This window comes from Lissotriton vulgaris, chromosome 1_1 (assembly GCF_964263255.1).
Source record: "Lissotriton vulgaris chromosome 1_1, aLisVul1.2, whole genome shotgun sequence".
NCBI classification, from domain to species: Eukaryota; Metazoa; Chordata; class Amphibia; order Caudata; family Salamandridae; genus Lissotriton; species Lissotriton vulgaris.
This window is the reverse complement of record NC_141685.1, coordinates 834,931,788-834,944,937: the sequence shown is the minus strand read 5'-3', so window position 1 is coordinate 834,944,937 and position 13,150 is coordinate 834,931,788. Positions and strand designations below refer to the sequence as shown.

The following is a 13,150-nucleotide window of genomic DNA, read 5'->3' as shown; positions in this document are numbered from 1 at the left end:
GAAGGAATTTGCCGCAATCCCAGGTTTACCATTAGTGGTGGACCTGGGAATGCATCAAAATGCTACACCTCCCCAAGGAGAAAGATTTTTATTTCTCAGTGTTTTTTCCACTTTGTATGTGCATTGCATTCTGCAGCACATATAGAAAGAGAAAAATGCCTTTGAGGATTTTCCAAAAAACAATCCTGCATCAAGGCAGGCAGCCTTTCAACATGGCGCAAGGGTGCCTGCATTGGCACTAGGCCGCCAAAAGTGCATCAGTGCTAGGAAAGGACAGGAATGCGCCATATAATGTTAAATAAAGCACATTCCTGTCCTTTCTCTTCCATGCAGAGTAGCAAGTTGGCTTGCTGCATTGCTTTGTGTGAAATTATGATAAATATGACTCTGCATTTCTCTTCAACTGTACACTCTATGTGTTTATCTCATCTATCAATAGTGAACTATAAGCACACATAAAATTAGCAATACAGTCAGCATCTGCAAATAAATGTATGTTACTGTGACATTGCCTCCAATAAACATGTTTCACCTCTCTACCCAAAGTGCTAATCTACACACCCTTAGCCTAACAAGTATGTATTTACCTGCAGAGAAAGGTAAGAAGGCTTCTCGCTTGATGAATTGGCCATCATCATCCAAGAAGTTTTCTGGATAAAACTGGTATGGTCTTGTCCAGATGGACTCATCTTTCAGGACGGACGACAGGTTGAACATTAGTGTAGTGCCCTACAAGCAATAGTCAACATGTTAAACAGAGAATATGCTCAAGTTCATATCTGTATGTTCATGGATACACATGATAGCAGAGGGGTCTACACAGAAAAGTATTGGTTTGCAGGCTGTGCAAAGCTCTTCTTACTCGAAAACTACCTCTTTTCATGGATGATGACCCTATTTCATTCAGTGGAACAAAGCTGGTTGCTATCTGTGGTATTTACTCTTACATACAATCCTGTGAACCATGCACTCAAGGGTGGACTTTCATCGATGCATAAGGTACAAAGTCTATGAAAATCACACAAACATAACAAGTTTAGTCTGATGTCTCGATATTTTCTCACCTTACCATGTCGACTCTGGGAGCACTACTACCTGTGGATTCAACAATGGAATTTAAAGGTTTAGTTGAGCTGCCTCAGCTAGTATACTACTTGCCATGAGTGCCCTTGAAAAAAATGAGACTGACCTGGTCATTTGCTGAGACTCAGCCAATGGTAGCCCATAGAAGTGGAGAAGATCAATCATCACTCTAACTGCCACAGTGGTGCTCTGCCATATCTTAGATGTGGCACCTTTGCCTTCATGAGACATGAGTACAAGGAGTACAAGGAGGTCTTGTGTGTGTGTGACTGTCAGAGTCAGGTATGGGTTTGTTGTTGATAAAAGGTTTCTTACAAGGGACTTTTTCAATCTGACACTTCATCCATTGATGGGTGTTCACAGGGTTCCTCGCTGAGCATGAACAACTAAGATGAATTACAACTACCTCTGAGTCTGTCCCTCCAAGCAGTGATCATGGATAATGTCTGATTATTTATCAGTTAAGAATGTTGATCAAAAGAGGGATCGTCTTCCCAGTGGTCTTTAGAATGAATTACTACCTAATATCCTTGACAGAGTCTGGAAGGACTGGTACTTTTTTGTCCTTTGTACAGTTCCATGTCCCTCTTCCTGGAGTTTTGTGTATTCTCACATCTTGCAATGTTGGGGAACACTTTCTTGCAACATGAGGACATTTTACCACCAGTTTTCTGCCAAATAAAAGTTCAATAGGAAATGTTCTGGTGGTGTTGTGAGACGTCCTTACAATCCCTCAGATCTTGACATAATGTCTCTGAAATGGTGGCTCCTGAGACCTTCACACCAATTCTGGATTTCTTATAAAGTGGCCATAACTCGCTTCATGATATCATTGGGTTGAGGCCACAGTGGAGTGATTTTATTGTAGTGAAATGCTAAATGTACTGTAAAGTATTTAAAGTTGCTACCATTGAACAGAGTGCTGTTACATGTTTCAATGTGGACGGTGTGCCAAAAGTGGGGAAAATGTGTTTGTGGTCAGAGTTAATAAAGTCCGCCAAGCTTTTTGGAAAGGCCAAGACTTCTGGGAAATTTGAAAGTTCGTGGCTTATGATTACAAGATGTTGGCTTGTGGCACTGAGTCCAAAGAAATCAAGTGCAACATCTTCCCATATTTCATATGGTTGCTCTGGTATTCTCAGTGGCTCTGAAGGAGTGCCTTTTCCTGGGCACTGGCAGACATGAGCCATGTATCTTTGCAGTTCATTTCAGCGTTGCACACTACTACACTTTCACTCAGAGACTCTCCCTTCAGCTCATGGCACTTTACTTATAGAGCCTGATCTGGGCTCAAGTGGAGTGCACTTGGTTAGAGGTGGAGTGTCATAGATTCAGTGCCTTGCTGAGTCTCAAACAGCTGGCCTATCCGCGGATTGGATACAAGAACTAGATTGTGACCCCTCAGCACTTACTTTTGAACTTTTTGATCAAAATGTTCTGAGAAGGTAAAGTTCAGCTGCACAAGGCTGCAGGTGGTGTCCGAGGAGGCCTAGCTATACTGACCTCGAGCTGGAAATATATTCCCTTCACGCCGCTGGAGGACTTTGGCCGCCGTGTCGAACATCTCATTATAGATATATCCTGCATTGTCCTGAATACGCTCCATTGAGCGCCTTCTTTTTGGAGAATGGACCTATCTAAAAAATGACCCCACAGCATTTGAACCTCTAGTCAAGTTGAGTCGGATGACCATCTTGAATGCCCACATGTCAGCTGTATTTATCTAAGGCTCCCGATGTTGTATGCTAAACCCTTTGCCGACTAACTCCCTCTCCTTTATCAGTATACTCAGATGCCCCCAACCCAGATGCACCTATTCTCAGGTCCCACATTTGACCGCCCTGATGAAGGTCTGACCCATATTGGGTTAGACACAGAAACGTGCGTTGGCGCTGGAAAACCTCGTGCCTCTGTTTGTTTCCACCTTCGATATCAAGAAAATATATAAATTACTATTGTAGGCTTATTATGTAGATTGTATCACATATGTGAACAAATTTGAATTCTGATTATATTACAAACTGTGAATTTTCCATGCATGTGGAGAATGTATAAGTATGTGTGAATTTGTGGTTGTTGGTGTGTAAATGTGGGACTTCATATATATCTATGTTTGTTGATCTGTTATTATGTCTCATGATTCTCTGATGAATTTTGATCAAAATAATATAAACAATAAAAAAAATACATCTACTTTCCTTTTTCCACTTTTTCTTATTCTCCTGGGGGACTCTGTCTGTTTGTATAGCAATGCCTTATAGTATCAGTGATTTTGTTAGCACTTTTGTATCAGTGATCAGGCAGCTGGGGTCTTTCTAGGCTGTTGTTTTGGTGTCCGAGGAGGGGGCATCGTTGTCGGGGAGCCTGAGGTCAAAGCTGTGGTGAAGATTTCTACGTTCGGATGTAGTTGTTTTTATCGAAGGCAAAAATCTCTAGCGGGACGAGGCAGTATTCTACAGTTGAAGACAGTTCCACGAAGCCAGACACCCCTTTGTCAAAAGACCGCTGAACAGTATGTGCTGCTTCAGAGAAGAAAGTAGCAAAAGTAGCTGCAAAGTCATGGCAACAGGCAATGGACCTTGGGCGGATAGACAAACAGGTTGGTCCTGGTCCCTTCCTGTTTCTCTCAGCAGTTTTTAGCCAAAATGTTTCTTAAGTCCCAAGTTTTGGATTTTGACTATCTGGGTAAATTTAGCACCCCAACCCAGGGTCCAGGATTGGTGGGACACCAGTGAGGAGTTAAGGACTCACTCAGGCTGGGTCCAAGTACGGGTTCAATATGGTGGGTGCCAGTTATGTTTCTGTGGCTCTGATCAGGAAGCCAGCAAAATAGCCCTTGGAGCTACTCTGGTAATCCTGGGTGCAGGTGAAGCTCCAAAAGCAGACCTGGCCTCTGAAGGTTAAAGGCAGGCTCCAGGCCGCAAAGTAGTCTTGCGGAGTGCACATCAAGTCACAGCAACAGGCAGTCCTCTGAGTGTCCTTTCCACAGTTGCAGAAGTGAACTGAAAAGGGGGTCTGAGGGTCCTATGTTTCTACCCAGTGTCTCCTTTGAAGTTTGGAAGACATTTCTAGAGGGTATACACCTGTTACAATGCAACTTTTACAACTACCTACTATTACAACGCAACTTTTACAACGCATACCATTACAACGCATTGCACTGGGGGGCGCTCTAGGATAGGGAATAAGTATAATTTACAATCCAACACCTTCCCTAGTGTCCACGGGGACTGGAGTTAGAATAGTAAATTATACTTACCACTATCCAGCACCTCAAAGCGCTATGCGTTGTAATGGTATGCGTTGTAATGGTCGCGTTGTAATAGTAGGTAGTTGTAATGGTATGCGTTGTAACATGGTACATCCTTTCTAGAGTCTTTGAAGTGACTAGAGTTTTCTGACTTCCCTGTTCTGGCTCCGAACTGGCTGCAGGAACAATACAGTGGTGACAAGCCCATTGTGTGAAGGCAGACCACAGCCTATTCAGTTATAGATGGATCCTGACAGAAGAGGCTCCATTCAGGCACACCTAATACCACAATTGTGTGACTGCATGGAAGGAATTCACATAGTCTAACTGCTGGTTATACCCAGTCATGTGATAGAGGAAAGACTGCAGGCCCCAGGCTGCTAAAGACAAGAAAATGTAAACTTTTTAAAAGCTGCATTTTCAAAATTGTAATTACAAATCTGACTTTACCTTTAAAGAGGATTTTTCATTGCAGTTTCATGGATACCGAACATGAACTGGTTACCTGGTCCCAATCAAAAGTCAGCAAGTATTAAATGTAATAAGCAACCAAGTTTTATCCTGTGGGACAGGTAGGTCTCACAGTAGTGAAAAACAAATGTAGGACTTTTTAATTTCCGGGACATGTAAAAGGTAGAAGTGCATGTCCATACTTTTAATTATGATACATCCTGCCGTATGGGCTACCTAGGGCATACTTGGAGGTGACTTACATGCATTAAAATTAGAGTTTAAAGTTTGTCAGGGCAGTTATATTGCCAAGTTGAATTAATATTTTAAAACTTCTTTCAGGCTGCAATGGCAGGCTTTGGACATGTTTTAAAGTAATACTTAAGCGGGTGTCACAGTAAGTACTGCAGGCCCACTGGTAACGTCTATCATCAAGCCATGGGTGTATGGTATACCACTCTACAAGGTACTTATAAGTAAATGAAATATGCCAATCAGGGGGTGAGTCACTCAACCCATGTTTATGGGAGTGAGCACAAGTAATTTAGCACTGGTTAACAGTGGGAAAGTGCACAGAGACCGAAGGCAAATACAAATGAATTTCAGCAACAGAAAGAGGTAAGTAGGCACAAATGTTGAAGGAAGACCACCCAGGGGCTCACAGATCTAACACACCCTCTCAGGGTGCCACAGTATTTTGTCTTGCAGCTGTTTGTAGAGTTAGGCTTCAATTTGAAGATCCCATTCAGAGATACATTTAATCCACTAAAACATTCCAAAGTGGTAAGCCAGTTTTAAATTGTATTTAGTTTGTAGCCTCACATGTGTTCTTTGTCTAATTATAGATCTAAAATCACATTTAACAAATGTAGATCAGGCAGGGGCCTGGCTTCATGCCACAGCCAGCAGACCAAGTAGGGAGGGCTTTAGCAAGACACCAATAAAAGCTTCAAAGGTCAAAGTGCTAAATAATTTTACTTAATCATCATTGTTGCTGCAGTGCAGACTTCATTTTCTCTGCAAGTTGGTAACCTTTCTGGTCTTTGGTGTACATGTCTGAGTTATTTATTGCACTTTTAGCTCCCAGAGAAACAGCAAAGGATCTTTTACTTGATATGTTATGCTTTACAATAATGGGTGTGTGAAGTATTGCAAGTAGAATATTCCCTTTAAAAATATTTTATAACTATTTCTTGACATTTAGATTTCAAAAGAAACCTATGGATTAACCTGAAATCTCCATAGTGCTTTATGCACTATTTACAGGCCACTGGCAAGTTAGTAGTCCTGACTATAGGTTTTCTATTATTATTAGATTTTCATTTAGGTTTTAATGTTCTGTTGTCAGATATATAGTCTATGGACAGAACAAGGAAAATAAAAATAACTCCATCTCTAACACATTATCTAGAAAATGTACATATTGTAATGAATTCGATTTTACTCTAATTTTAGTAGATATTAATTCTTCCTTTTCTGAGCAGTCAAAACAATTGGCACTTTTCAAACATTCAAAAACCTGTTGTTTATTCATCAGGCATCAATAACTAAAAACATGTGAACAGTACTACTTCTTCTGTCAAAACAGTTAATCAGCCTCACCTCTAATAAATGTACAACAGGTTAAACCTTGGAAGTGTTAATTGAGGAAGTCAGGTCTTTACTTCCATACATGGAAGAAATTAACAAGAATTCAGACAGAATAGATGAAAGATAGTCCATCATGGAGAAAATGATGACAGGGGTTGTTTATACTGTTTTTCACAGTATAAACAATACTGTGAAAACGGTATATATTTGCACTATCATGGTCCTGTTTGTTAATGTAACTAATTATTCATGCTTTAAATAATATGGTTATGTGTTCATGTTTTATCTTCACATTCAGATAGTGGCAAGTTTTCATGCTTTTACAATTTAACTCGATGTTTTCATCTCATGGATCGGTCCATCACCATTCCCTCCTGGCCTTCGTCAAATAATTCTTCTCTAGATATGTTATGCGGTCTCTTCCTCCAGTTGTTTACTGTCTTTTGTTGTATGCTAGATGTTGTTTATTATGTGCAATTTACTTTGCTTAAACATTTCTGCTCTTTTTTATGCCATTTTCAACTGACTTTACATTGGTTTTCCTTTATTTACATTGTGGCAAATGTAGACAATTGAAGGCATCATTCAGTGTTTATTTCTTTGCAATACCTTTAGCGACTTGAGGAACATCTGCGTATGTTAAAGACCTTACTAATCCACTAAGAGACAAAAGGTGTTGTCTCATTTAGAAACACTGAAATCTCAAATTATTTTAAATCAGGAAACTCATATTACTGAAGAGGAAGAAAAAAAGAAAGCACATCTGTGTGGGTAATGCTTTAACTCGTGGTACCTCTTGGAATTTAAGGGCCTTAATAATTCTATCATCGGTAGAGAATATTGTCTCACTTAGTGAAACGTAAACCATTTAACATAGGAGACTCTTGCTACTAATGAGGAAGCAAATACATTAAATGGATCTTGAGTGGGTCATATTTTATGTTCCACTTTGTTTGGTAAAAATGATGGTGTCATAATTCTAATTATGAACCTCAACTGATCCGTGTATTTACACACTAATATGAAACAGATGGTAGTAGATATATCAATAGCTTTAATAATTCTAATATTTTATTTTGGAAAAACAATAATTATATTCTAACAACTTTTTTGAAGGATAATTTGGTATTGTGAATTGAGTAGGTGGTAGGCCCCTTTCTCTGTAGGTGATCATTGTGTAGATGCTTTCAAAATAAAATGTGAAAACGTCTAACAAAATAATGGAGTGCAAGATTGCTCTGCTATACGATGATTTTGTAGTCCAGATAAAATAAGTATATTTTTCGCTCCAGTTCATGCCACACAATCTAGCATTGTTTTAGTTTTTTTAGCTTATAACTTACAAATAATATCTTACATTCAGAAATTGGCTTTAAGGTATTTGTTGACCATGCTTTGATTTTGTTTTGATTTTGATATTCTGCCTACAGTAGGTACCAATCAATGTAGATTCAACAGAGATTTATTAATTGGCTCAAAATTTCTGAATAAATGCCCTTGCTTTCTCAGTTAAATTTCTGAATTAAAGCAGTTCATCAGATGTATTCATTGAAAATAATGAGATGTTTACAATGCCACATCTCAATAGTTGTATTGAAGAAAATCAGTAATTTAGAACATAGCATTTACACCTTGAAATCACAAGACTCTCTCAATAATTTAAATATAGCTACATTTGAATATGATGAGTCAAAAACGGAATATGGGCCTGGGATTATAAATAAAATGAAATCCACATTCCAAGGGGGGCTTGGGGGTAAAATTATAAATGGGAAATTATTAGGAAATTATTTGAAAGTTAAAAAGAAATACCCTTAATCTCTTCTATAAATGGAGAGAACAGTGTAGCTAGAAGTACCCTATCTGACAATAGTGATTGTTTCCCTCAGTTTTATAAACAAATATAACTTCAATGATCTAGAGTAGAAGATGACACGTTTAACAGTTAGTTCCCTTCAGTTTCCATGGATCTTTCTCCTAGTATTAAATTGTCCACATATGGAAAAAATATCACTTTTGATGGGGTGATTAGGACTATATCACTTTTAAGCTGAATGAAAGAAGTAGGCCTTGATGGCTTCCTTACTGCATTTTATTCTTTCTCTACCTTTATCTTTTTCAAATTATGTGAGCTCAACTTTTATTTCTAAAATTAAAGCTTGAGGAAACGTCAAAGGAATGATAATTTGCCTTATCCCAAACAAGACAGGGATAACACCACTTTTAACAATTATAGACCTACATCTCTTATTTTTACAGACTATAATGAATATGCTAGCACCAAGACAAGAAAAAAGATTTGTTTTTAATTTAGCTGAGAAGCTGTCTACATTGTTCTCCTCTTAGATGTAAAGGTTGGATACTTTTAAAATCTTGTTTTTGCCAATTATTCTGCACCCAATTTCTAAATAATTGTGGGTTTGTTGAGCAAATGAAGCAATCGTTTTTTCTCAAACTTTCAAAAGGAATTGCAACAAGTTAATCCTTTGAGATATTTGCTTTTAGTACCTATCCATCAAATGTGCACACACAAAATAATATAGCAAACAAAAAGTAAAAGGAACAAGTATTCTGTCAGCCTAGGGACATATGTCCACTGAATACAAGAGGGAAGACTGCAGAAGTACAGCTGTTTAAGGTGTTCTACAATGCTTATGAATTCAGATGACTGTATTGTACTGTAAATGGCTAAAACTCATTGGACATTCAAATGTGAGTAAAGATTTGTCAGTTAAACACACATGGAAATATATAATTTGAGGTTCACTTAACACTAAACACCAAATAAATATGGATTACAACAGACAGAATGAGCAATAAATAAATATGAATAAATACAGATTGAAATGTCAAACAAATAAATACCATAAAACCTGGAGCCCTATTCTTGATAAAGGTGTAGGAAGATTTTTGCCTGCAAAATTTAATATCTATCCGAATGGCAAGCAAACACGAACAAGTTGTGGGAAAGCCAACAGGAGTAGCTTTAATGCAATAATGCATACAAACAGCAATTCGATGTACCTGTTTTTGCATGTTTTAACATGTTGAAATGAGACGTATTGGCATTCCAAGTTATTATTTGAATACTTAACACACCTGTGGGCTGTATTCAGTAATCTGAAGAAATCTGACTCAGAACATTCTCTAGTTCCCCAATAATAACCTACCTCAACTTCTTAGGAATAATATCAAACATAAAATTGTTAAAGGCCTTAATTGCTTAGGAAGGAGTTAAAGTTCTTGTGGACAAGTTTTCCTGTGTATCCCAGGAACATTAAAGTCACTGAGGAAGGGATTTTCATTTTCCATTAGTAGCTTTTTGTCATGTAGTGAAGGCAGCCTTTAACACATTTTGGGGCATATTTACAACGAATTGTCGGAGCGATGAGCTGCGCAAACTGTGGCAGCACCGTGTACCGGCATTTCTAAAATGCAGGGATGCGTCGTATTTACAACAACACGGCTCACCCCGGTGTTTTCCCTAGCTATGGGGCTAAAATTAGCTGCCTAGTGCCAATGCAGGCACCCTTGAACCATAGTGAAAGGGTGACTGCTTTGCAGGAAAGGATTGTTTATGTGCAGGTAGGTGTCCTTTCCTGCACATAAACAATCCGTAATTCTATGTGGGCTGCAGAATGCAGCACACATAGAATTAGCAAATCGTCACGATTTAATTATTGTTTATGTGCAGGAAGGGACACCTTCCTGCACATAAGCAATGGTTAATGGCATTTTGCTCTTTCTATGTGTGTGCAGCACGCATAGAAAAGCAAAAAGGAGGCGAAATACAGTATTTCTTCTCATTTTGCCATTCTAACGCCTGCTCTTGCATGGCTTTAGGTTTTGGCGCTGCCTCAGATTTACACATCCTTGTAATTCTGGGGCAGCCTCAAATAGTAATGGGTGTTGTAGTGGAACGCTCACAGCAATTGCCATGGTACGCCTCTTGCACGCTAAATGCTACGTGTAAAGGGCATATTTACAAGGTGGGGTAAGCCACAAAAAGAGGCTTAACGCCACTTTGTAAATATGGAGAAGGGCATCGCGCCACCAGAACATCACTAAGATTTTCTGGTAGCGCTATCCCCTTGTACATATACCCTTTTGTTTTTTCACCAGGAGTGCAATTTATAATGCAGAGCCCTGTGCAGTTTTGCAATTGTAGGTCTATTTTTGTATTGGAAAGGGAGGTGTTATGCAATGAAGTATGTCCTTCCCAATTTGCCCAGTTCTGTCCAGTCTTATGACCTCATATCCAAGGATTGAAGGACCCATTATTCTGCATTATACCATTATTTCTATCACCAAATTCACCCTTATGCTAAATTCTACTTCAGTATTTGCTTTGCAACCTTCGTAGAATTTTTTTTAAACCTGACCAAATCCTAAATAAAAACTATTTTTGGAGCACAAAATGCATCCTCCTGTCTAAAGTGGATGTGAGGATGTGAGGATGCATTTCACACTCAAATAGCATACCAAATTTTGCATTTTTCGTAATTGTGCATAGTTACCTGTAACTTCACATAATTATGTTGAAATTTCATTTAATTACACAAAAGCAAATTACTGAAATTAAATACAACCCTACTTGTTTGTTTTGTATGTGGATAATAGGTATTTTATAGTGTTCTATAAAATGATAATTAACTTTTTTCATTGATTGATCAGGCTATTCATGTCAATAATGAGTTAATTTCTTTTTATAGGTAAATGTGTTTTTTAATTATAAAATGTAATATTTTTCATTATTATTTTTAGTGCAATCCTTGTATTTTTTTATATAATACATAATATTTTGAATATTTTTGTGCGAGAAGTTGGGTTTGTAGAGGACTAGCGAAGGAAGTATTTTAAACATTTTTTTTACAATATATGGAAAGATTTGTGAGTATTTTATTATTTTGTAAAACTAGTAAATATATTTAGAAATATTTGTGTTATTTATTAAGTGTAATTATATCTGTTTGTGTTTAGGATGTTTCATAAATTATGATTTATTTGTACTTTTTTTATTTTCCATGGGTTGTTTGGTTTGTAGGAAGCAGGGTGGAAGTGTTTTAAACATATATGTTATTCATTTTAAATTGTAGTTATTACTTGTTATGTTGTGATTTTAAGTTGTATTTACATTGATATATATTTTAACTACTTAATGTATTGTGTCGTGTAAGTTTTCAATGGCACTATTTTATTTTACTACATTTATTTTAAATATTTTTGTACTTGTATTCCAAGTAACTCTTTTGCTATTTAGGTGGTCGATTAGGATGGCGGATGGACTTGCGTCCGTCCGCCACCCCCGAGGTGGAGGGACCATCCGCAGGGAAAGCGGCATTCCCTACATTGGGATTAGGATGTGACCGCCACCCTGGCGGTCACTCCTGTATATTTAACATTGCGGCGGGTGCTGCTTTAAGAAGCATCCGCTGCAAGGTTAAATATGCATGCTTTGCATTTGCATGCACAAAGCGGCAGGCACCGCGCGGTGCCTGCCGCTTTGTACATGCAAATGCAGGGGGGTACCATAGGTACCCCCCATGTGCACCCCCTGACACCCTGGGGGCCTGCAAGGGCCCCCCAGAAGCTAATGTCCACATGCTTTTCCACTGCGGAAAATCCGCCGTGGAAAAGCATGTTTACAAACCCATCGTAATTTGGCTGGCGGTGTCTTGCAGACACCGCCACCAAATTGCGGCCAACACCCGGGGATCAGCGGCGGATGGACCTGCCGTCCGCCGCTGATCCCACCGCCATCATAATCTGGTGGTTCGTGTTTTGAAGGTCTGCAGCAGTGAATCTCCATCCTCCGGGCCGGCGGTGGCTTCCACCGGCCAGGATGATGCGGATTCACCGCAATCATAATCGACCCCTAAGTTTGGAAATAGTAAATGTGATTCTTATAGATCTTTAAACTTTTTCTTCTGCTGATCACTATGGATTGGAAATAGAATGTTTTATCTTTCTAAAGTCAAATACTTTTCTTACAGTTGCCTAGCTTGGAGTGGGAATAGAAAATCCAGCACGTCAAAGTTTAACAACTTTGCTCTGTTTCGATTTGGATTAGTAAATCTCCAAAATCCAACACTCTCTCTACTGTTACTTATTTTGGAGAGGTATAAGTAAATCTGACCACTCTAAAGCACACAATTGTCCCTACCATTGCTTACGTTGGAGTGGGAATAATGCATCTGACCAATCCAAAATCCAACATGTTCCATACGCTTGCTTATTATGGAGTGGGGAATAGTAAATTTGACCCTACCAAAGATCAGCATTTTCAATCCTGTTGTTCAGGTTGAAATGGGGAAAGAATGGAGATAGTAAATCTGAGCCTTACAAATTGCAACACTTAAACCTGCTGTTGCTTATGATGGAGTGGGAATAATGATAGATAAATAAAGAATATAAGGATAGAGTTAAGATAAAGATACTAAAGGAATACAGAAAGGTAAATAGGATCCCATCAAAGTTCAAAACTTTCTCTATTGTTGCTTAAGTCAGAATTTGAGTACATTTATTTTTTCTGATTGATAACTTTTTGATACATTTTTCTTGCTTGGAGTTATAATGGCATTTTTGATAATTTTTGATAATTTTGTAATTGTTCAAAATATTTTTTCTTTGTTCTCAACTTGTATTTTTCCTATATTTGTAGGATTTCATTTATACAAGTAGTGATTATTTATATGTGGATGTTTTACATTTTGCCTTAGTATTTTCAGATATAGTTTTGTTATTTAATATTAAAGAAGCTATTCAATTTCATTTTTG

At 38.2% G+C, this 13,150-nt stretch overlaps 1 protein-coding gene across 1 annotated transcript in view; it reads right to left on the bottom strand.

Moving 5' to 3' along the window:
* LOC147747975 (cytochrome P450 2D6-like) overlaps positions 1-13,150 on the bottom strand; it is a 250,654-nt gene that overhangs the window by 32,276 nt on the left and 205,228 nt on the right. Inside the window, exon 8 of the mRNA XM_086957438.1 lies at positions 588-729. Within this exon, the coding sequence (XP_086813564.1) occupies positions 588-729 (142 nt within the window). The remainder of the gene's footprint in view (positions 1-587; positions 730-13,150) is intronic.